The sequence below is a fragment of the Cordyceps javanica genome, chromosome 1, assembly GCF_051103115.1.
Source record: "Cordyceps javanica chromosome 1, complete sequence".
NCBI lineage: Eukaryota > Fungi > Ascomycota > Sordariomycetes > Hypocreales > Cordycipitaceae > Cordyceps > Cordyceps javanica.
Genome location: NC_139295.1, coordinates 4477956 through 4501919, shown reverse-complemented (window position 1 = coordinate 4501919; position 23964 = coordinate 4477956). Strand labels below are relative to the sequence as shown.

Below are 23964 nucleotides of genomic sequence, written 5' to 3'. Positions count from 1 at the left end.
TAGAATAAGACTTGACAGAACTGATGGAGAATAATGGATAGCTGCAAAAGTTATATGGTCTTGGCCAATGTGCCGATTGGAAACAGGGCTTTGCCAAACATGATACTTGTCAAGGGCGCGACTGATTGCCATAGTTTTCAAGTTGTTCGACTTTCCTCCAGAGCAGATTTGTACCAACCTGTGTGCAATGAAGAGCCACCCACAATTGCACATACATGGTAAATTCCCAGATCAGATATGCAGCCTTGTAAACAAGTAGTCGGAAAAATGGGTAGCAAAATCCGAGGTACCTACAACCCTTGTGCGCCTGGTACTGATGACTGGAAACTAATAACGCAAATAGAGCTGGTGATGCAGGCAGGCGGTCCTGGGATACGCGGGAAAGGAAAAGCTGACACAGTGGCAGTAACGCCAAGCTCCCATCCCATTACGAGCGGTTCTTTGTCTTGCCTTGCCAGTGCCCACTCTGCCTGCGTGTATTCCGAAACTAGGCGTCGGGACTCGTGCGCGACCCGGTTGGGGCCGCCACCCCCTATCCGCTCTCGGGCTGGCCAAAGAACCCGGCAGCCCGCCGTGCTGTTCCGGTCATGCTAGCTAGTCGCGGAGGGCAGGTGCGGGCTTGGGGGCGATGCTCGAAAATATCACTGAAAGGCGGCGTTGTCATCGAGCTCCTGTCAGCGGAGATTCATTCTTGATCGGCAGTGGTGATTGGACTCGAAAGTTAATCGTGCCACGAACAAGTCCGCCGCCTCCCATCGATACTGAGCTTGCTCCCGCCTGTGGTCCGTAACGGTTCACCAATTCAGTACGCTACTTTGCAAGCTGCTGACACACGCGCCAAAAAGCAAGCCCCCCAGGCTTTTTTACCACCCCCACAGGGTTGTCCCCATCGGCAGGATTGGTCTCAGGTATATTCATAGGTTTGGGCTGTACTATAACATTTGCGCGTCACAAAAAAAGATCCCATGAATGGAGTGTGACCCGAGAACAGGCTGACCTGCGCCGTTGTACAGCCATGAGGCTGTGGTGTATGACGGGCTTACTGGTAGTGTACCCCCAAGATAAACAATGCACTGCCGCGAAGCTTATCTACATTGTTGTTCATGGTGCCCACCATAGCCTGGGGCTCTTCGATGAGCATTGGACGGGGAAACGTCTTGTTTTGAGCGTGCCAGGCTACCAACTACGATCTGCTCCATGACATCGGGCCATATTGAAACTAGCCATTATAAGTTTATCATACCAAGAAAACTATTGAATATTGACTACTCTAGAAACATCTCATTGATTATATAGTAAGTAGAAATCATAAAAAAGAATATTAAAATAAGTAATTAATATAGTTCGAGTAGGTACAAGCATATTCTATTTATAACCCAAGATCCAGCTACCCCTGAGGACAGCCCTTCCGCCATCACCACTGCCGAAGCAAGGCTGCTTCTGGATGCTCCTGATCAGCAAACGACGCGATTGTTCCACAGTGTCAAGAGATGATCCAAAAACGTGAAAACTACGATAATCTTGCTTGGGACTTGAATGATGATGAGGCCGACAAGGCTGTGGGACAGCTTAGGCACAGGTCATTCTGCGACTGCATCGTGGCGACCGTGTCCAAACATTATGGGAAACCAGCAACTCTGGTGCGACCTTTGCGATTAGGGGGTTACAACATGATCTACAGGGTTCATGTTGACGAACTGCCTAACGATGTTCTTGTTAAAGTACCCTGTCCTGGTCTTACCCAGTTCCCCGAGGAGAAGACACTTCAAGAAGCCGCGACAGGACAGTTGCTTCGTCAGACGACTCAATTGCTTGTTCCAGAGATTATTCGACATGAGATAAAATCAGATATTGGCCCGTTTATGATGCTGCCATACGTTGCAAATACTGGCCACATGACCAATGTATTGTCAAGACGCAGGCAAAGTAATAGCGAGGTCCAGTGCTCGACGAGAATATCGACGAGGATATTTTACAAAAAGTGTACTCGAAGCTTGCAGAATGTCTTTTACAGCTGTGGCAGCCGAGATTTGGCCAAATTGGATCTCTCGTCAATCGCAACGGTCAAATTTCAGTCTTTGACCGACCCGTTACACAAAACATGAGCAATATGATCCAGTTGGCCAATATTCCTCGGGAGGTACTTCCGTCGCCAAACACCACATACAACTCGGCAGATGATTGGTATACCGCGCTGGCAAATATGCAGCAAGCGCAGCTAGTATTTCAACACAACGACCTAGTCGTGTCGGAGGATGACTGCAGAAACAAGTACATCTCTCGACACTTATTCCGCAAGCTGGCCAAGGAAGGAAAGCTATCTATATTTGGATTCGCAGAGGACAACTGGTCGGCCCAGGCAAAGAAGATGAGGGCCGCTGGCGCCCGTTGCTTGGCAGCGCCGGATGCCAAGGGTTCGTTTCGGCTATGGTGCGATGACCTACGCCCTGACAACTTTCTCGTTGATGAACATCACGAAATCATTGCCGCTATCGACTGGGAATTCACGTACGCGGCGCCCACTCAGTTTGCACTTGACCCGCCGTGGTGGCTCTTGCTGGAAAAGCCGGAGATGTGGTCTACCGGACTGGAAAGCTGGGCAGCCCATTGCGAACGACGCTTGCAAACCTGGATATCAGGCATGAAGGCGGCAGAGTCGAGAACGCATCCAAACGCGCTACCGTTCAATCTATCAGAATACATGCTGGACAGCTGGGAAAAGGGGCGATTCTGGCTCAATTATGCGGCAAGAAAGAGCTGGGCTTTTGACGCCATGTACTGCAAGTATCTTGACGAGAGGTTCTTTGGAGAGCGGAAACAAGCGTCCGCTAGTGAACCATTCTGGAAGACGCGCGTGGATCTGCTAAATCGCCAGGAACAGCTTGCAATGGATGCGTTTGTGACGATGAAGATGAATGATGTACAGGTTCGAAAACTAGACAGCTGGGCTCCAGGCGAAGCCCGCAGACATATGGCGAAAGTCCTGGGAGGAGATGGCGAAATGCACCCAAGTACAGTGTAACAGTATTTTGTCAAAGCTGTCAAGAGAATGGCCGCAGTATTCGGTCGTCATTAGCCATGCTTGTCCTACACGATGTCTAAAATGGAGGAAAAGTGTAAGCCAAAACATGGCGGCAATCTATTTTAACATGTATCGACATCTGTCTATTCATAATACAAAAACACATGAAAACACTATATCAAGCAAGTACTCATTGCTGATGAAACGAAACACTAGTTTGTATTGTCCGTGGAAACTCATAAGGATATGTTCTTCCACCCCAACTAGCTTTGGCGGTACGAATGGAGCTGGTTGGCATAGTAGACCGAGCCGTCGATTTTTTCAATCCCAAGCACGGTCTCAGTATACCCCCAGTCGCAGATGCCCATAACATGGCCCGTCTCTGGGTCCACGTGCATGTTATTGTCTCGGAGGTCGCTGTATGTAGTTGGGCACCATGGGCCAGTCGTGCTCAAAGTACTACCGCTACCACCCTCTAGATAGCTGCATCTTCTTCTCTACACCATCATCGTAATCAAAGTTTCTTCATCGACGCTTCCGCCTGTGCCGTGACCTTGATGCCCTTGCTCTCTCTGGTCCGCATTAGGTCTAGTGGTGCATCAGGCCTACACAAACGTCCCCGACAGCCTTGCCGTGCACTCTCACCAGGTCAATCAATAGACTATCACCCTGCAGATGACTCTGCAGTAATATGTTGCCTTGCATAATGATATGTCTATTTTCATCCGGTCTTCTGCCTTGGTCTCACTAGGACCCTAGCGCTGCGCCTCGTCCTATGTTTGAAACCGTAGTGCTGATTTGACTGCAACGCTCAAAAAATGGTCGTCAGCGTCGTTGGACTGCAGTCCACCGAGTGAGGGCCATTGCATGGTTCAAAGAGCCGAAATTACGCCTCGAGCACGATTACAAAAGGCACGTATATTCTATCAATGAGAATTTGTATCTGAAGCCGACTTCTGTATCTCAGCCATGCTTGCCCCTTCCTCAGCCGTCGTTTCTTTTCTAGCAATCGTTGCGAAATTGGGCTCAGCCCAAATCGTCGACGACGCGGAATGTGACTGCTATGTGACTGATGGCCAGTTTCCTACATACTACCGGAATCATGGGTTCTGGGATTTTCGCTCCCTTTCGCGCTGCGCTGGCGTTCCCGGCGTCATCCAGGATGTCGATGGAAACCTCAATGCGGCGGTGACCTGCTCCCTTTTCGACTGGAGCGATCCGTTCACCCAGTTCTGGGGACCCAAGCACTGGTCCAACGGAAACAAGGAATTCCCCATGATCATGACATACAACAACTTGTACATTGAGCACAACCCGAGCGGTGGGGGCGACACTTTCATGACGATGCGCACCTCGCGCCTGTCCGGTTTCCAAACAGCCGCGGAGCTGCAGTCGATGAACAAGGTCGATCATGCTTCCATCCGCATGCTCGCCAGAAGCCACGGCTCGCCCGGCGCGTGTACCTCCATCTTTACCTATCTAGGCGCCGATCACTTAAAGGACGTGCAGGAGAGCGACGTCGAGATGCTGACCCGCGAGACCACCGCTGCGCTTCACTACACGAACCAGCCGTCGTACCTCGAGGACGGCACAACGGTTCCGGGCGCGTCGTACAATGCCACGCTGCCCAACGGCCTCAGGTGGTCGGACTGGATCACCCACCGCCTAGACTGGACGCCGGGACGTACGACGTTTAGCGTCAACGGTATTGAGAGCCACACGCAGACGTTCCAGGCGCCGCGGGATCCCAGCCTGATCCTCCTCAACACCTGGAGTGACGGCGGATTATGGACAGGTCAGATGGCAGCAGGCGGCGAGGCATTCCAGAATGTGCAGTGGATCGAGATACTCTACAATGTTTTGACATCTGGTGCGCAATGTAACAGGATCTGCAGCATTGACAAGTCGCCCCAGGTCGGCAAGCCCGTGCGTGTTTAGGCGACACCATGGGGGCATGGGTCCGAGTCGATGCTGCAAATAACAATCGCGGCACTTGTCGTGTATATAGCAATCGAATATTATTCAACATTTGTTCACCCTGATTCTGCACGTTCAATACCTGCTTGCAGTGTATCATTCATCATCATCATCATCACCATGTCTCGGGCCCAAAAGTGCCATTTTTTGGCACCGTCTTGAGGATGGCAGTGAATGTCGCATCGCGAGTATTCTGCACAGCGACATTACCCCACCACTGCGGTACAGGGACTCCTGGGAAGGTGATGGCGAAGAATATGACGACAGTGCTTAATATTAAGCCTGCATCGAGGGCTGATGCTGTGATGTAGTTGTATGTCGACCACCAACCGTTCCACCGGTTGTGAATCCATTTATTGAATATGAGGCCGATGATAGCCCAGGACGAGAAGCTCAGTGGCGTAGCCGGCGGAAGCCAGGCCATGGATCCAAACATGATCGGCGCGTTCAAGTGGCGAAAAGATTTGATACCTGCTTTGTGGACAAGGAGGTAAAAGATGACTGGGAGAGCAGCACCGCCGAGCCAAAACCAGTTAAAGTGGCTGTACATTCCACCAACACCAAACATGCGCTGCGGGCCGATGACACCCCATACGATGCTAGAAGAGAAGAACGCGCGGCCGTTGGGGCAAGTGAAGTGGTCCTTTTGCCTGTTGTCGCAGGCGTTTTCGATGTTGCCGAGCGTCCAGTTCATAACGGCAATCTGCACAAAGACAGCCCAAATGGTAGGAATAACCTGGCACCAAAAGGTCACCTTGGGTGGAATCTTCATGTAATGGCCAAGCTTCAAATCCCCCGAGTATGTCTGCGCCTGACCAAGAGTGATGACGCTGAACACTTTGAAAATCATGACACCAATCGGCCGGCCTGGGATGATGAAGCCTGCCAAGAAGGCAGACAGGACGTTTAAGCTGATGACGATGTTGGACACGGCAAGAATCATGGAGCTGGGGATCATAAAGACCAGCGCCAGGAGAAGCGATACGAAAAAAGCCCACCAGGGAAGCTGGGAGTCAAATGCCAATACCGTGATCAAACCCAAGGCGAGCGAAACCAGGAAAAGTGCCATGTACCACCAATCCGGTGCTTCTTCATACTTCTTCATGAGTTTCAGATGAACATCTGGCTCCTGATTGCGCGAGGAGCGGAATCGATGCCAGATTTCCTTGCCGTGGTTCAGACCTGTGTGCACAAGAGTCGACATGAGCGCCGCAAAGGAGAGGCCGTAGTTGAGCGCCAGCGCCGGGGTCAGGAACAGAGGTGAGTAGCCCTTGTAGCCCTTCTCATCAAAGGTGAAGCCGGGACCGAGGATCTTGTTCACCTGGTAGGCGTTTTGGGTATTGTCATATACTTGCGACGTGACGAGCGGTAGATACTTGGACCAAAGTGCCCCGGTGTAGGTGATGCCGATGATGGGCAGCAGGATGAAGCAAAACAGGCCAATTAGCGTATTGATGTGAGAGATCGTCGGCGCGAGAAGCGGATTGGCGAGGTACGCGGTCACATAGGTCCAGTCAAACGTGATGGGAAGCAGCGAGAGGCCCGAGTAGCCTCCAAACAGCTGGTTCACGACGACATTGTCGGGCTTGATCCAGGTCGGAAACGAAAAGACGGCCAGCCCCTGAAAGATGACGGCGGGGAACCAATAGTACAGAAACATGCCCAACCCCGCGACGCAGAACCAGCTGTATCTGCTCATCTGCCAGCCGCCGGCGTTTGTCGTCGTCGCATCGCTACTACCGCGGTCATGGAGCGCGTAGAACAGCGTCGTGCTCGAAAACTGCGCCGGCCACAGCATCGCGGCCGGCCAGACGAGGAAGCGGCGGAACACGCCCGCGAACGAGATGCCGATGAGCTGCGAGCTCAGCGTGAAGAGCAGCGAGAAGCCCCAGCCGAGGTTCCGGTCGTAGAACGGCTTGCCCTGCAGGGCGAGCAGCGCGTCCGTGCTGTACGCGTAGCCAAACGTGACGTTGGCCATGAGCGTGACGACGGTGTGCTCCTTGATGGTAAACGGGCCCGTGTTGAACGTCCACTCGACGCCCAAGACGCTGAACTTGCGCATCGGCACGACCCGCGCCCAGAAGCAGCCGATCGGGTAGACGAGCAGCTGGATGATGATGGCCTGGAACGCAATCGCCGGGTTTCTATCCGTTTTTTCGGGCAAGGGAGAGCCACATTATTAGCCAGACTTGTTTCTCGTGCGACTGGAAGGGCGGCGGCGGCGGCGGGGGCGAATCGTCTCTTACCTCATGCTCAGAAACATGTTGAGGCCGGCGCCGAGGGTCACAAAGACCATACCCAAGATCCATGCGCGTACCGTGTTGGCGACCTCGCCGCCGTCGGTGTTGCGGACCGCGGCGCGGACCTCCTCGTATGGCGAGTTCTCGCGGAGTAGCGCGTCCGTCTCGGCCATCTCCTTGGTGTCGTTCCGAGCGAGCGCATCGCGCACGGCGTGCATCTTCTCGGCCGGTAGGTTCGGGTCGTTCTCATGGTTCTTCTCGAAGCGGTGCAGGTCGTCGCGGGCCTCTCCAACAAGTTCGGGTCGGGTTCCCGTCGAGGAGTCGTCGTCGTCGCGGGCGCGGGCGGCGCCAGTGGCCGCCACATCGCCGGAGATGGAGGCTGATTTCATATTCCCGGTGGTGTGTGCGGCTGGCTCCTGGGCCGGAACCAACAGCGCAGAAGTGGACTGGTCTGCCTACAGGAGTAGGGTTATGCGTCTCTAGTAGCGAGTCTGAAGCGACATTCTCTTTTCCCAAGTCTCGTCTCTTGTTGTGCTTTCCTTTCTCGGGGGACGGGTCTGTGTATTTAACTCGAATTGCCGGCATAAGTGCTGACTGCCCCCCTGTGGGGAGTGACTGGACAGGTACGGAGTATAAATATCTGTACTGTGAACTAAAACAAATACCCTGGCCTAGGTGAAGCGACCGCTGGGGCCTGAGACATTAGATTGGGTGAACGGGGGGGTCAGTTGGTGGTTCCGTGGGCGAATTCCGGTCTGTCCTCCACAGTGGGGAGGACCTTTGCATGTCTGTGTGTCATCAGCTCTCCAGACACCCAATATCTTGACTTTCAGGGCAACTTTACTGGTCACAGGTGACACCTCTTGTGGTCATGCAGCTGCTTTGCTGTGGCATATATGTACAGTGGCGACTAAGCCATATCACAACCGCGGCCGCGAAGATAGATGCCCATGTCGCATTTACAAACCAGAATCTAGCTCATGCTTCGCTCTTTCAGTACTGATAATAACTAGTAGATAGACCCGGAATCAGAGTAGCCTTGACAAGCCACAAGGTTAGCTAGCCATTTTGGACGCCCAGCGCGGATTCTGGGACATTGTTTGATAGAGCAAGGTTACAAGGTAGGACAAGCAGAGATTACACTGCGATTCTACTGGCGGATAGATGTTCACAGGCAGCTAGCAAGTTAATGACGGCTACATTCGGCGGAGCCCCTCGGGATACCTACTTTGTGTATTTCATAGTCCAACTCGCCACGGAACTCGCCCGCCTGCTACCATCGGCCAACCGAGCGCCGAGTGGTTAGCAACGGCTGAGATGCTCAAATATACATACTCAAGTCATCACAAGGGCGAAATATGCCATGTGAGAAGCAGTGGACGGTGCAACTGTTTTTGCGCCCGAGACACAGTCCAACACAAAACCCTTTGTCTCCGTAAATAAGACTTTTATAATAATATTAATTTATATTAGTTAATATAATTAGAAAAATAAGTCCCAGGTATAGCTAGGCTAGTTAAGATATAATTGATAAGATTTTTATACCTTCTAATAATTAATTAATTATATATAATAGAAAATAAGGATCGACGAGGATAATCTGAATAACAGTGCAGATTGGTTGCGAGAGAGCCGCCTCCATCACGTCGCCGGCCTCCAAAACGGTCTTTACCAAGGACCACGAAGGACGATCCTCTGCTGGCAATTGCTGAAGAGACATCTCTAGCGCAGTCAAGCGAGCAAGGGCAAACTCGGAAGATTTGATGAGCTCCTTGCCCATGCCGGCCCACTGTGCACCCTGGCCAGTAAGGACACCAAGAATCTTGGGCTGGCGCTTGACAGAGGACCCGTGAGTGCCAACATCGTTGGGCGATTCGCTGGCAGCATCAAGCTTTGTGATGAGCTGATCCATGTCAGTGGCAGCAAAGGAGGCTCTGAGGCCGATCAACGTCTTCCAGGAACGAAGTGTCCAGGCCAAGGTTGGAGAGACTCGTGTCCTTGTTTTCCTTGAGATGGCTGGAGTAGTTGCGTAGGATGTTCTTCATAGAGCGCTGGGAACCGGCAGAAAATACAAAGGGAACCACGGTAACTCCTGTCTTGGCATCAGGCTATCAAACAACATGTTGGGCGGTATAGTCTTGTTTTGCAGCGCCAGAGATGCCTTGATGATTCCTGCCAGTCCAGCTGTGCCTTGTGTGTGACCAACTACGGTCTTGATTGATCCAACATGGAGCGGCGAATCAGAAATGGAACGGTTGTTTTCACTTCCGTCATCATTTCCGTTTCCAATGCCGAAAAAAGGGCATCGCTGATGGCACTCAGCCTCGACAGGATCACCAGCGAGCGTACCAGTTCCGTGGCATTCAAAGAACTGACACTGCTCACATTGTCGTCACATCGCCCACCAATCAAGTGCACAATATGACGGCAGTAACGTGTTATTAACTTATTGGTAACTCGCAGGCTGAAGCTTTGAATTCCGCTGGCACGCGTCAAACTCCGCCGCCACAAACAGGACCCTACATTCGCTTGCGGAGATGATCAGGCTGAAGCTAGGATCCAGATCTATGTTTGACTTTCTGCGCCCGTTTGTCTTGCCATTTCTTTCTTTTTTTGCATTTTCCGTACAGATGCCCTACTCGACATTGCTGCGATAATGTCTGCACCGTCTGTTGAAGCGCCTCAGGCTGCGCCTCGGCCAGCGGAGGAGAAAGAGCAAGAGCAGCGACAGCACGATGAGAAAACGGTAGAGGCAGATGCCCCAGCGGAAGCAAAAGGCCCGACATTCAATAGAGGCTTCCAGTTCTGGGCCATCATGGTTGCCCTTTGCACGGTTGGCGTGCTGGGCGCTCTGGAAAATACCGTCGTTACCACGTCCCTGCCAACAATTGTCAAGAATCTAAACATCGGACGGGATTACATCTGGGTTACCAATATATTCTTCTTGATGAGGTATGCTGTGCTCTGTCTGAATGTACCTTGAAATTACAAGCTAACCTGGATCAAAGCGCCGCTGTGCAGCCACTTTTCGGACAGCTGGCCAATATCTTCGGCCGGCGATGGCTTTCCATCTTCATCGTGGCTGTCTACACGCTCGGCAGCGGCATTTGCGGCGGCGCCAACAATGGCGCGACGCTCATTGCCGGGCGTGCGGTGCAAGGTATCGGCAGCGGCGGCGTCAACATGATTGTCGATGTCGTCGTCTCTGACCTTGTTCCCCTTCGCGAGCGTGGCAACTACATTGCCATCATCTTGACAGTCTACTCTATCGGCACGTCGCTTGGTCCCTTTGTTGGCGGCGCGATTGTGCAGTACAGCAGCTGGCGCTGGGTCTTTTACCTGAATCTCCCGGTGGGAGGTGCAGCAATGGTGCTCCTGTACCTGTTTCTACGCGTCAAGACCAAAAAAGACATGACATTTTTCCAAAAGGTGAAGCGAATCGACTACATTGGAAACGCCATCATCATGGCTTCCAGTGTTTCTGTGCTGTATGCTTTGACCTACGGCGGCTCTCGCTACTCGTGGTCCGACGCACGCACTGTCGTTCCCCTGGTTCTGGGACTTGTTGGTATGGTGCTGTTCATGTTTGTGCAAGGCTCGGGTTGGATCCCCGAACCCGTTACACCACCGCGACTGTTTGCGCACCGTACGACGTGCATCGTGGCTGTCAACACCTTCATGAATTCGGCTCTTCTGTATTGGGTCATGTTCTTCCTGCCACTTTACTTCCAAGCAGTGATGCTGTCCAGCCCTGCGCGAACTGGTGTGCAAATGCTCCCCATTGTTCTGGTTGCTGTGCCTGGGGCCATTGTTGCCGTCATTGTTCTGTCCAAGTTTGGAAGATACAAGTACCTTCATCTGGCTGGCTTTGCCCTTGTCACTATTGGTCTTGGTCTGTTTAGCCTGCTTCATGCCACCTCTTCTGCCGCGGAATGGATCATTTTCCAAATGTTTGCGGCTGCTGGCTCGGGCATGGTACTCAACACACTGCTGCCCGCTTTCCAAGCAGCCATTCCCGAGAGCGACCAGGCACCGGCGACCGCCTCTTGGGCATTTATCCGCAGTTTCGGAAATATCTGGGGTGTCGCTATTCCTGCAGCCATTTTCAACAATCGGTTCACTGACTTGGCGTACCGCATCTCAGACACCTCTGTGAGCACCGAGCTGCAAGTCGGCCGCGCCTATGAGCATGCTACGCAGGAATTCGTCATGTCGCTTCCTCAACCTGTTCAAGGCCAAGTCATCGGCGTTTACGAAGATTCTCTCAAGTTCGTGTGGTACATTTCCATCATTTTCTCTGGCGTCGCGTTTCTACTGGCCATCATTGAAGAGGATCTGCCCCTGCGAACAGAGCTAGACACCGAGTTTGGTATGGAGGATAAGGACAGCAAGGATCTGCCTTTGACTGGTGCAAAGGATACAGATGTTGAGGCATCTGACAAGACTGAGGAGGCTCCAGTTGCGGAGACCAAGGTTAAGAAGGCAGCTGAAGAGACGGAGACACAGAAGTAGCCGCGTAACCTATAGCATGGGTGAAACTGTAGCAAAGTATAGGGAAAAAAATGTACCATGCATTTGTTATTAAATCTGGCATCAAAATGATAGTTACAACCCTGCTTTCACTAAGATTTTGTGTCTGCGATATTTATAGAAACAAAGTGAGTGATGTACATAAATCCTTTGGGCATGTCTAAGTCAGGCGGACTACCAACTTTGTACCAGAAACCTCTCCCTTGCGCAGCAGCTTCAACCCATCAATAATACTCTGCCATCCGCCCTCCAGCACCTTGATCGGATGCGACTTAATCTTGCCCTCTGCCAGCAGCCGGCCCATTTCCATGCACCACTTGCGCCCAGCCTGATGCCTCTCCTCGTTGGCCTCGCGACCATGGTCGCCTGGTAGTGCGATTTGCTTGCCAAACATGTCGTAGCCCATGAGAAAACTCACTCGTGACGGCCTTGCGCGACGACAGCGCCTCGGGCGGCTGCAGCTCCAGACACACGTACCGCCCGCCGGCGCGGCCCATGGCTGCGTAGCACACCCGGGCCGACTGCTCGTCGGAAATGCAGTCGAGGACGTGCCACGGCGAATTCTCCGTGTAGGCACGAATGTTCGGCGCCGCACATGGGCGACCATGTAGTCAAAGACGGCCACGGCGCCAAATGAGCGCGCGAGGGCAAAGTTGCGCGGCGAGCAGACTTGCCACAGGCTTGTAGCCCGACAGCTGGAGCAGCTGGATCGCCATAGTGCCCGTAGCGGTGCTTCCTCCGTACACGAGGACGTAGTTGCTCTCCTCCTCCTCCTCATCGGCCTCGATGCCGCTGTCACTTCCAGGCGCCAGGGGCGCTGCAGACGTGCCCTCGAGACCAAGACACATCCACAGCGCGAGAGCGACGGTGCCGTGGCCAACAGCGCCTAGGGCGGCCGCCTGCTCCCAGGACATGTTATCCGGCATGCGCGTCACCATTTCGGCGTCGGCCATCCACAACTACATGGGCTACTCAAGCGACGCATGCCGGAACAAGTTCACGCCGATTCGGATACAGCGCATGAGAGAGGTGTACGTCGACGCGCGAGTCAACTACGTCCAAGGTCACTTTGAGGGGCCCTTTATAGACCAAGAACTGGAGGACGAGTCCGAGAAAAAGGCATATTTCTCCCGGCCTGTACTAATAAGGAAATGAATGCCATGCATAGTGCCGTGGCGCTGGGAAAAAAGTGGTGCTGAGAAGGATGACTGAAGTTAACTGGTAGAAAGATATATACCGCTGCTCAATGAGGTCTCCTAGCCCAAGACCTGCATGTGGCGAAGCTGAAGCATGCAGGAATAATAAGCATACAAGGAAGGGGCGGCCGCCTTTATTCAGCCCAGGCAATCCGTAGCTGGGTTATTCTATACCCCGCACTTGTTGTTGTCTTGCAAACTTGCACATGTTTATTCTCCCTTTTCCCTCATCCCGTTGTCCCCGTACGAGAGGGTGATACCTTCTCGCGTACATACCACCTTATCGCATACTTTGACCGATGGATACCTCAAATCGGTTGAACCCTGAACTGTATACCATCGCATGGATTGCTCCGCTTGAAATCGAGGCACGCGCTGCCCTGCTGTTGCTCGACCAACGCCACACCGGTCGGTTCGAAGTCGGCCCTGGTAACGACTACATTTACCAAGCCGGCGAGATATGCGGCCATAACGTCATCATCGCGAGCCTTCCCATCGGCCAAGAGTACGGGACGGGCTCCGCCGCCGCCCTCGCCAGTCACGTCAAGACTTTCTTCCCGCGTCTCTGGCTAGGTCTGCTGGTCGGCGTTGCCGCCGGGCTCCCCAACCTGCAGCGAGACCCGCCCCTCGACATTCGTCTAGGCGACGTTCTCGTTGGCGTGGCCGAAGGCGACAATGCCGCGGTGATTGCGTACGACCTGGGCAAGGAGACCACCCAGGGGTTCCAGACGCTGCGCCACGGCCATGTTCTGGCGCAGACGGAGAAGATTATCCGGTCAGCCATCGGCAACATCAGACTTGAAGCGCCCGATGATGTGCGTCTTTTTTTGCCCTATTATAAGGACCTTGAAGATAAACTACATAGGCAGGGTTCATTCGCCGATCCCGGGCAGGAAAATGACGTGCTGCATGAGCTCGACAAAGAGGGCAGAAAACATGAGGTATTCCGAGAGCCACGACCAGGATCCAACAGGGCTCGCGTGTGGTATGGACCTTTGGGCTCCGGAGATAAGCTGTGGAAGAATGCCCACAAACGCAACGAGTTCAGAGACAGGTACAACATCATCGGCCTCGAGATGGAAGCAGCTGGTATCATAAACTGCATCCCCGTTGGTGTCATTCGAGGGGTATGTGACTATGGGGATAAGCACAAAAATAAGCAATGGCAACCATACGCGGCTGCCATGGCTGCTGCCTATGCCAAGGCCGTGTTGAGCCAGATTGCGCCCAAAGTCGTTGCGCGAGTGGATGAACCAGTCATGCAAACTGGTCAGTAGAATTGCAGCTGCCTTGTTCCAAAGGATGACTGAGAACTGACAGTCAGGGTTCTTACAGGTGTCGCTTGTAGCGGCCCACGCAGACCGAAGCGCTTCCTCGACGACCATTCTCCATCTACTATGAACAGGGAGGCCAAGTCTCCGCGCCTTGACGATCCTAGTGCACAACTCCCCCAGAATCTCCATGACGATAATTTGCCCTCTACTCTGCCTACTCAAGAAGCCAATGCGGAACCACCATTCCTCGACAAGCAGCAAAGACAGGCGCTGCTAGATTCGCTGGCATTCGATCAAATCGACAGCCGACATGACGGGATCGAGAAAGCGTACAAAGATACCTGCACATGGCTGACTAAAACATCCGAATATCTTGACTGGCTTGACTCGAAGAAGCTTCAAGAACACCACGGTTTCCTGTGGATCAAAGGGAACCCCGGGACAGGAAAATCAACCCTGATGAAGTCTACCTTGCTCAATGCCCAGAAGACAACCAAGGGCTGTTTCATATCGTTCTTCTTCAATGCTCGGGGAGATGACCTTGAAAAATCGACAATTGGCATGTATCGATCGCTACTGTTGCAATTGCTCGAAAAGATACCGCGACTTCAGACCGTATTCAATTCTCTCGGAAGAAGGATCCGGAACGGGAACATTCCGCAGTGGTCTATCGGGTTACTCAAGACTCTTTTTGAACAGGCCATCCAAAACCTCGAGCAATGTCCCTTAACTTGTTTCATTGATGCATTGGATGAGTGCGACGATTCAGATATTTGGGATATGATATCGTTCTTCGAGGCTGTCGGCGAAACGGTAGTCTCCAAGGGCATTTCATTCCAAGTCTGTTTGTCCAGCAGGTACTATCCTCACATCACCATCGCGAAAGGCCTTACCCTGCATCTTGGGCGGCAAGAGGGCCATGTTCAGGATATTGTCAGCTACGTAGATGGGAATCTCAAGATCGGCGGCAGCAGGCGTGCGAAGCAAGTCCGGTCCCTGCTTATAGAGAAAGCGTCCGGCATCTTTATTTGGGTCGTCCTCGTAGTACGAATTCTGAGTGAAGAGTTTAACGGCGCGAACCTGAAAACGCTCGAGCAAAAGCTGCAAGATATTCCCGACCGCCTCGAAGACCTCTTTCGGCGTATATTGACTCGCGATAATCGTCATCAAGATGAACTGCTGTTGTGTATCCAGTGGGTATTATTTGCCCGAGAACCGTTGCGACAAGAACAGCTATACGTGGCTATACTTATCGGCCTTGATACAGCCGCAGCATCTAACTGGGATCCCGACGACGTTGGAGACGACGACGTGAAGCGGTTCATTCTCAGCTCTTCAAAAGGGCTTGTTGAGGTAAACAAGTCCAAAAAAAACCCGAAAGCTCAATTTATCCATGAGTCTGTCAGGGAGTTCTTTTTAAAGGAAGGCCTGACACAAATCCGGCCTGGACCCAAACAAGACTTCCGAGGGGAAAGCCACGAGCGGCTGAAAACTTGCTGCCTTGAGTACATGAGAATCAGCGCCGCTAGTCTTCCCCATGAGCTGTCATTGGAAAAGTCTGAGCAACAGAAACAACGCCAATCGGCCGAGAGAGCGTTCCCACTTCTGCAATACGCATTTCGCAATATTCTGTACCATGCAGACGAAGCAGCATCAAGTGGCATAAGTCAAACAAGCTTTCTTCAGAACTTTGATCTTGCTGGCTGGTTGAAATTCGATTCCCTACTCGAGAAGCACGTTGTGCGTCGGCATTCGCGAGCCGTTAGTCTTCTGTACCTCCTAGCAGAACACAATGCGGCGAGATTAATCGATTGCCATCCAGACAAGCTGTCTGGCTTTGAAGTAGAGAAGGGAGATGATCGGTATGGCATGCCGATTCTGGCGGCTGTGGCTACAAACAGTCGCAAATCAGTTCATGCGCTGTTAAAAGCTCAGGCTGATGCAGAGCCATCAACATCTCCACTCCACGATCTGTGCAAACAATATGACCAAAGTCAGAATCAGCAAAGGGGTCCGGGACGCACGTTCAATTACTCAAGAACGAAAAGCCTTTTTGTCAATTTAGTAGCAGCTGGCGACGACCGAATTGTTGTTTTCGCCATCACTTCTACCAAGTTGGTCAGATTCTCTGGTTGCGAAGCAGAAGAGATGGAGTTTGCGTTACGCAGTGCTGTAGAAAGAGGTCACGAACCCATGGTGCAGCTTCTCCTCAACATGGGCGTCAATGTCAATGCTGCTGATTACGATGGATCGACAGCGCTGCATCGGGCTCTCGGGCAATTCCAGGCCCTACATAAAGCTGTTTCATACGAAACAGAAGCCATGGTGCAGCTATTGCTCGATAACGGCGCCAATATCGAGGCGACAGATAGAATTGGCTATAATGCGTTACATCGAGCTGCTGAACGCGGAGATGTAGCCGCAGTGCAGTTACTCCTCGATAACGGCGCCAATATCGAGGCGACAGATAGAATTGGCTATAATGCGTTACATCGAGCTACTAAACGCGGAGATGTAGCCACAGTGCAGTTACTCCTCGATAACGGCGCCAATATCGAGGCGACAGATAGCATTGGCTGTAATGCGTTACATCGAGCTGCTGAACGCGGAGATGTAGCCACAGTGCAGTTACTCCTCGATAACGGCGCCAATATCGAGGCGACAGATAGAATTGGCTATAATGCGTTACATCAAGCTGCTGAACGCGGAGATGTAGCCGCAGTACAGTTACTCCTCGATAACGGCGCCAATATCAAAGCGATAACTAAAAATGACCAGACAGCGCTACATCTAGCTGCTGAACGCGGAGATGTAGCCGCAGTACAGTTACTCCTCGATAACGGCGCTAATATCGAAGCGATAACTATCAATGGCGAGACAGCACTGCATCGAGCGGCTACACGCGGAGATGTAGCCGCAGTGCAGTTACTCCTCGATAAAGGCGCCAATATCAAGACAGCAACTTCTTATAGTATGACGGCGCTGCATCTAGCTACTGAACGCGGAGATATAGTCATAGTGGAGTTACTCCTCGATAAAGGCGCCAATATCGAGGCTTATTGCGACCGAACAGCGCTACATCTAGCTATAATATGCGAAGATATAGCCATAGTGCGGTTACTTCTCGAGAGAGGCGCGAATGTTAAGGCAGTTACTATAGATGGTAGGACGGCGCTGGATTTCGCTAGAGCAAAGGGACTGACTGATGCAGAGTCGTTACTCACGTTTTACGGAGGCGTCTTGGCCTAGAACTGTTATATAATATGCTACTAAGAATGATATTATGTCTCTATTATTAGTGCTAGACCCGGGAAGGTCGCCAGAATCGACCAGCTAGAGGCTGAAGGTGACTGGCAGCACGTCAATACTGACAAGCCTCTGCTAAAGATGAGCTTTTGGACGCGTATTGCCGAGCTCCTTGCTCATCACCTCCCACCAACGCAGTCGACTTGTTTAGCGCACTCTTATTCCAAAGCTGCACTGGTGAGGATAGGAATGCAGGCGAATTTGGCCCCAATATAAACATAGTTCTACAGCATTCGGCTAGTGAGGCCAAAACTTTAATGGCTGGGTTGGATGTATACTGATGTGTGGGAGTAATGGGTGTTTCGTTGTATGTCCTGGCAATATGCTGTTGTAGATCGTCTTCAGAGTCACGCCATGCTGTCATCATATACCTCGCCGACGTGCTCAGCGGCGACTTCCTGCACTTGTAACGCCCTCGCGTTGGCTTCCCTGGATAAATGCCTCTCGCTGCCGGGCGAGCGAGGTCCCTGGCATTTCTTAAAGCAGTGACGCCTGTTATAAACCCCCCTTGATTGCCTGTGAGAGCATAAGCCCCTACTTGTGTCATATGGTACTCTGGTTGTTCTCCTTTAGTCGCTGGGCCCGTCACTTGATGTGCGTATATCTTAAGTGTGCCATCATGATAGGTTGAACTGAATGTGTGAGCATTGCTATCATGGACTGGCTCGTCCTCGCCATGGCATTGCAGACTGAGCATAGCACGGGCCCCGATGGCTCCGTCCAGACAGGCCTGGCGCTTCGCCACGTTCAGTGGCCGCCTTAGCTTCTAGGAAGAAATCAGGCACAACCGGCGCCCTCGTATGACTCGTAGGGATGATCGTGTTACTTGACTCCTGTCGGACTATTTTGCCAACATCTTTAGAGCGCGATCCGTTAAACAAGTCAGGCGCCGGGTTAACCGTGGTGCCGTCAGTGATGGAATCGAGGTTAGTAAAAATAAGGTTGCCTTCACTCCGGATATCAGAGTCGTCAAGTATCTTTGGGAGTATCCTAGCTATAACATTGCCCCGAGAGATCACTCGGTCGTTGGCCCGTGTAAAGTCTTTAAAAGCCGCCACTGAAAAACGAGACGGCGAAAGCGACGCCCGAGGATCGGACAACCCTTGAATAATACCGTCCAGGTTATCAGGTTCGGGTGTCGTGCGGTCAGCATCTTCAAAGCCACAGGGGTATATATTATTATCTACAAGTTTCTGCTCAAAGTCTTTGTCGTAGGCAGAGGATTGCTTGGCCTTGGAGGAAATGGTCGTCGCCTTTGTAGACTGGGTCTATCAACTTGGAGCGGTGGCACTCCTATTAAATTCGTCCTCTGTGGCGGCTGTTCCAACGCTTTCCTAATCCTTGAACAGGTTGTCTGTTGAGCCCAAGGGTTTTTTTTTTTGGCTGGGCCTCAGCCGCTGGCTGTACCGACCAAGGTCGTGGCGCACGGATAGGCAGATCGAACTGGGCGGCGTTTGGCTGTGGCATAGAACTCGAAGGCGGCTCTTGAGTACCAGGTTCGTCGAGGGAGACGTCATCTTCGTCGATGGCTTCCTCTTCTTCCTCTTCTAGGTCTTTCCGCCGCAGTGATTGGGGTGAGACGAATCACAGCACACGCGCAGGAAGTGTATGTGCCATGGTTTCGAAAATAGATATTAAGCGGATTCGGCGACTTTAATGGCGATGCCTCTCAGCTAGTCACATCTACAGAAGCGGCTTGGTGAGGATCATATTTCTCTTTGGTAATTATTGATCGTTTCATTTTATACTTGATAAACTTTTTGAGATATATGCCCAGCTGCCGAGATACGAAGATGCTCCAAAGATTATCAAATTAACGAATATGTGCTGCTTTTTTATTATATCATAGCTTGGGTAGAAGCAAAAGGACGCACACCTCGACAATGTTCTGTAATAAGCAGACATGGCATTTCCTTCTATAGACTATAACATATCTTTGGTATTATAGTATAAACATTAAGATTTTTTTTTCCAACCAAGGCATGTCTTTCCACTTCCATCCATCCGCTTAGTTGGATGGCTCACACTGGGCCTTGCAATCGCTGCACGCGATGCAGCTATGTCCAAACGCGCAGTCAAAGCACAGGCTGTCGGCGACCTTGTCGCACTTTGTGTAGGTCCACTCGTTGTTGTAGGTGGACTTGCGGTGCACGCAGTAGCCCTCGGCCTCGTACGGGGCGGCGTCGACCTTGAACGTCTCGGAGAGCATCCAGGGCGCGCGGCGGCCGTCCTCGCAGACAAAGGCGGCCTTGTACTCGCCGACGCCGAGCGCCGTGTTGTTGAACTTTACGGTGCGCAGCTGGAAGCCGCTCGTCGGCTCGACGTACTGCCACGTCTTGAAGTCGGCCCAGTACGGGTTGCAGGCGTCGGTGGGCCAGACGCCGACCCAGGCGCGCGTGTCGCCGCAGCCCGTGTCGGGCGCGAAGAAGTTGATGACGGTCTCGGTGGCCGTCATCCACTGCGACAGGATCTCGTTCTTGCTGCCGTCGCCGGCGCGGTGCAGGAGCGCCGGCTTGCCGAGGGCGGGCTGCAGGGCGCCCAGGAGGAGGACGGCGGCGTTGGAGAAGTGCATGTTTGTAAGTGGTGGTGTTGGGTGATGAAGAGCTGGTTGTTGTGGTTGGCTGGGGATCACAAGCTGAGGTGAGTAGATTGACGATGGACAGTGAAATTTATGATGAGGATGCAGCCCTTCTTTTTAACTTGTCACGGCAATGTTTGTTTGCCCTTTGCGATGGGACGGTATATCAGCAATTGGCTATAGCGTCCGGCATAACCGCAAACAAATGGCAGGGCTCATCGGTGGATCTATATATGGTGCGCACTATAGAATTGATATGATCATCGTCTCATATTCAAAGTCCCGCAGCTGGCCAAGCCGATAGTTCCCAGAACCCCAATGCCCCCAAGACCAAGCTCATTCTGCGTGGCTGTGGGCAAGGTCAACTGCCGCAAAGTAATCCGCTCTGGTATATTCAACTTGGAAAACTGGGCGGTATGGAAAGCTACATGTATCATAAATACTGATTAAACTAATTCGCCTTGATCGTGTGAGTACTCTTTACGTAGAGTGTGAATATCGAAGAAGATGTCGTCTACACACTCGTAAGCTCCTAATCCGGTGACTGGAATGCCCAGCAAGGGGGCAGAGAAACCGTTACGTTGAACTGGTGTAAACATATTTTCCATATTTTCCGGTCTTGCCGTTCTTTTATGAATTCCACGTCAGGGTGGCCTGTTCCAACGTCTTGGCGTGCGCATAGCCATAAATCGCGAGTCAGCGTCGGGCTTCATCCGACCAAGGAATACCCACACGCTAAATGGAACCGCCGATAAGGCTTCCCCGCCGCCCCTGAATACGCTCTACCGTACCCAAAAGTTCCGGTTTGGACTTGCATAAAGAGCCGAGATGAACGCTTCCCAAATGTGGTGCCTGATGCGCATCCTGTCCCGCACATACCAGTACTGAGTACCAGGACACCTCGCATTCGACTCATCCCGCATCGCCGTTATTTTTTACCAAATTCGCTCAGCAAGACAGTGAATACATTGGAATGCAGAAAAGCATCAACCCGCCATGTTTTGCTGTCGCCCTTTCACAGTTGCAAATTACCTCGATAGAATATTGTGTAGGCGTTAATATTCACAGTTTAGAACACCAATAGTTTCAGGTTCACTACTCCGTATATCTTATCAGATCAGCGTGCGCTACTCAGTATAATGGCTAAAAACAAGCTTGGTTAGTGGCCGTTTGCGGGTCGTCACGCTTGAGTAGCACCCGATGCTGTCGCGTTACTTAACTTACTGGTCCACTGGCAAAAGGTGGGTACCACACCAGTTGGTCAAGTATTTTGACGTTTTGTGTAAGTCGAGTGGAGGTGACTGTGCACCTAAAACTGGGCACTATCATCTTTTCTCTCTATTTACACCTTTAATACCAAGATTCTGTTCATGAACGGGCGTTGTATGCCCCAAGATGCTGTCCTGGTATAGCCCGGCATTCCTGACCGAAGTGGGCCTCCCAGTAGAGACGGAAATGGGCCGGCCGCTTTTCCGCCAAAAAAAAAAGCAGAGAAAACTAATGTAAAATATGCGAGAATAAAGCAACTTGGTAGCCAAGTAGAGGATATCTTCGCTACCTGTAACTCGTTCTTTGGCTGCCTACGTCGCGATACCCCCGCATCTCACCGCCTGCCGCTTCTTTATTCCGTACCTGTTGGCTCTGTCGGCGATAACATCTTCGTTGCAACTTTACTGAGTCACGCCGTGGCACACTGGCCCCAGCCGAAGGACGGCTTGACGGTTGATTGCGTGAAACTGGGTACAAAGATATTCCTTGGCTACTGGTGAAATACAGCTACATTATACGAGCAGCACTGACAACAGAAACACCCTCTCGAGTGTCACAGGCATAGCTAGTCACGTGGAGGAAGCTGCTATCAAAGAGAAGCATCGTAACAAATACTCTCTAAAGGGGATTTTCATCCATTCATAATTACTAGTCCTCTTATGCTACTCTCCTACGCGATCCTTAAGACATTCTTATATGATTATCACCATCTTGGCCATTTTCCTTCTCCTTCTTCAAGCTCCCCGCCTCGTTTAACATCGAACATCGAGATACGCTGGGAACACTGAGCTGCCGCGGTATCCTGCCAGTTTTAGATGAAGAAATCATACCGACAGAACAAAGAGCATCGCAGCTGCATCTCAGCACCTTTCTTGCCAGGAGTAGCCATATCGCAGGCTGCAGATGAGGGCATCGACACCGTCCATGTGGGTGAGGAAGCCGCGGCTCCGACGACACTGCGGCGGCAAACTGAGAACTGCCAGGCTCTGTTCGAGACTTTGGAAGAACAGCCAGGCAATATCGATGGCCAATTGGTTAATAAAATGTCGGCCGATTTCAACTGGTGGTCACGCTGTATTGGAGCGACAACGCGCGACCATTCTTCACTGGATTGCCGGGTGCAGAACCGGGACGACATGCAGAGTATGCTTGTCAACCTGCTCAAGAGTCTGAGTTATTCTCTTGAAAACTGCATCAAGCTCGGTAAGCAGGCTCATACATATCAACCCTGCAATTGACAAAGTCACTCGCGTCCTCGAGCAAGAGCGTCTCAAATAGAGCGCCACGCGGCGCGAAGTGCTTGACTCAGAAGCTACAGCAAACTCTCAATATACTAAACTAGATAATCACGTCTTTTACATCAAACTGGCGATCAAAAACCTCCCGCGAATCTCGGCAGTTTTACGAGAATGCGGCGACAGCTTCATACATGAGAGAGTCGACAAACTGCTAGAGCAGCGGACATTTCAACTCAAAGGGTTTAGGGCCTATCTGCTTCAAGTGATTCTGCTTGGTCCAGAAAGAATACATATATTGAGCCATGTACTCAATCACTATACCAGGACAGGCAACCTATTATGGAAGAAGCTATGGATTGTTCTCAAAGCGAGACTCACTGATCCAGCCAGGCTTACAACGGTTCAGGCTCGGCTGATTAACGCAAATATAACCCGTCGCAATCGATTCGAGGTGTATTGTAGCAAGTACACGAGGCTGATGGAGGAGCAACAGTTGAATGACGTCAAGCTGGAAGAGGCAAAACCTGAAAAGTTACCAAGCCCAGTCTGTCGGCTCCCACACCGCTACCCGAAGTCGCAGTATCAGTTTCATCAAACCAAGAAGCCCCAAGTGTCTCCCCCGGGCCGTCGTCTCAGAGTACAACTGCGAGTGGCACACTCGTCATGCCTGAGCGCTCCCAAAGTCAAGAGATGAGATGCCTCAGCACCACGTTTTTGCGGGGAGGAGTGGAGCAAGATTATCCAACATGTATTATCCTACATGTCCCGTGACGGAGAGGAGTGGTTTCCGGTGTCCTTGCTGCGCGAAGCCGCTGGATGCATCGTATTTCGATCCCAAGCAGAGTCACAAATGGCGGTATGTCAGTTTCCTCCCGCTTCCTCCTCAAACTTTCCTGATATCCGGCTTTAGGAGTCACTTGGCCAACGACTTGAGCTCGTACGTCTGTGTATATCCAAACTGCAAAACAGCCGAGGCCATGTACGTCACAACAGATGGCTGGATGAGGCACATGGAGGATAACCACGGTGTTGATTGTTGGGTCTGTTGGCACTGCTGGTTCGACTCGGACAATCCAATCGAGTTCAAATATGAATCCAATGGCGCATGGCTAGATCACATCGAAAACGACCACGGCAGTGGGCTTACAGAAAGAGATATGGCCGATCTTACCAAGATGTGCCGACGAAAAGCGCCCCCACCAGTTGAATGCCCTCTATGCTATGGCTGCACGCCTTTGTTGAATCCAGAGACTGACAAACATATTGCCGAGCACCTGCATCTCTTCTCGCTGCAGGCACTGCTTTGGAGACAATTGGCCCCGAATCAGACACAG

The 23964-nt window shown here is 51.9% G+C and overlaps 8 protein-coding genes across 8 annotated transcripts; 4 read left to right on the top strand and 4 right to left on the bottom strand.

Moving 5' to 3' along the window:
• Nucleotides 1-2101: 2101 nt before the first annotated feature.
• V2A60_001348 (uncharacterized protein) lies at nt 2102-3022 on the top strand (the record flags this gene model as incomplete). The annotated part of the gene is made up of 1 exon (XM_083252709.1): nt 2102-3022. One exon carries the CDS (start codon nt 2102-2104, stop codon nt 3020-3022), a length of 921 nt encoding a protein of 306 aa, XP_083108835.1.
• A 969-nt stretch (nt 3023-3991) lies between these two features.
• V2A60_001347 (concanavalin A-like lectin/glucanase domain-containing protein) lies at nt 3992-4960 on the top strand (the record flags this gene model as incomplete). The annotated part of the gene is made up of 1 exon (XM_083252708.1): nt 3992-4960. The coding sequence occupies one exon, from the start codon at nt 3992-3994 to the stop codon at nt 4958-4960; it is 969 nt and encodes a 322-aa protein (XP_083108834.1).
• Nucleotides 4961-5114: 154 nt separating this feature from the next.
• Nucleotides 5115-9284, bottom strand: V2A60_001346 (uncharacterized protein; the record flags this gene model as incomplete). The annotated part of the gene is made up of 4 exons (XM_083252707.1): nt 5115-7143; nt 7246-7694; nt 8912-9142; nt 9189-9284. The coding sequence occupies 4 exons, from the start codon at nt 9282-9284 to the stop codon at nt 5115-5117; spliced, it is 2805 nt and encodes a 934-aa protein (XP_083108833.1).
• Nucleotides 9285-9895: 611 nt separating this feature from the next.
• V2A60_001345 (major facilitator superfamily domain-containing protein) lies at nt 9896-11751 on the top strand (the record flags this gene model as incomplete). Its single annotated transcript, XM_083252706.1, has 2 exons — nt 9896-10191; nt 10248-11751. 2 exons carry the CDS (start codon nt 9896-9898, stop codon nt 11749-11751), a joined length of 1800 nt encoding a protein of 599 aa, XP_083108832.1.
• A 178-nt stretch (nt 11752-11929) lies between these two features.
• On the bottom strand, nt 11930-12266 carry V2A60_001344 (uncharacterized protein; the record flags this gene model as incomplete). Its single annotated transcript, XM_083252705.1, has 2 exons — nt 11930-12135; nt 12188-12266. 2 exons carry the CDS (start codon nt 12264-12266, stop codon nt 11930-11932), a joined length of 285 nt encoding a protein of 94 aa, XP_083108831.1.
• A 114-nt stretch (nt 12267-12380) lies between these two features.
• Nucleotides 12381-12707, bottom strand: V2A60_001343 (uncharacterized protein; the record flags this gene model as incomplete). Its single annotated transcript, XM_083252704.1, has 1 exon — nt 12381-12707. One exon carries the CDS (start codon nt 12705-12707, stop codon nt 12381-12383), a length of 327 nt encoding a protein of 108 aa, XP_083108830.1.
• A 557-nt stretch (nt 12708-13264) lies between these two features.
• On the top strand, nt 13265-15554 carry V2A60_001342 (5'-methylthioadenosine/S-adenosylhomocysteine nucleosidase family protein; the record flags this gene model as incomplete). Its single annotated transcript, XM_083252703.1, has 4 exons — nt 13265-13780; nt 13835-14234; nt 14301-15436; nt 15507-15554. 4 exons carry the CDS (start codon nt 13265-13267, stop codon nt 15552-15554), a joined length of 2100 nt encoding a protein of 699 aa, XP_083108829.1.
• Nucleotides 15555-19553: 3999 nt separating this feature from the next.
• Nucleotides 19554-20117, bottom strand: V2A60_001341 (uncharacterized protein; the record flags this gene model as incomplete). Its single annotated transcript, XM_083252702.1, has 1 exon — nt 19554-20117. The coding sequence occupies one exon, from the start codon at nt 20115-20117 to the stop codon at nt 19554-19556; it is 564 nt and encodes a 187-aa protein (XP_083108828.1).
• Nucleotides 20118-23964: the final 3847 nt, after the last annotated feature.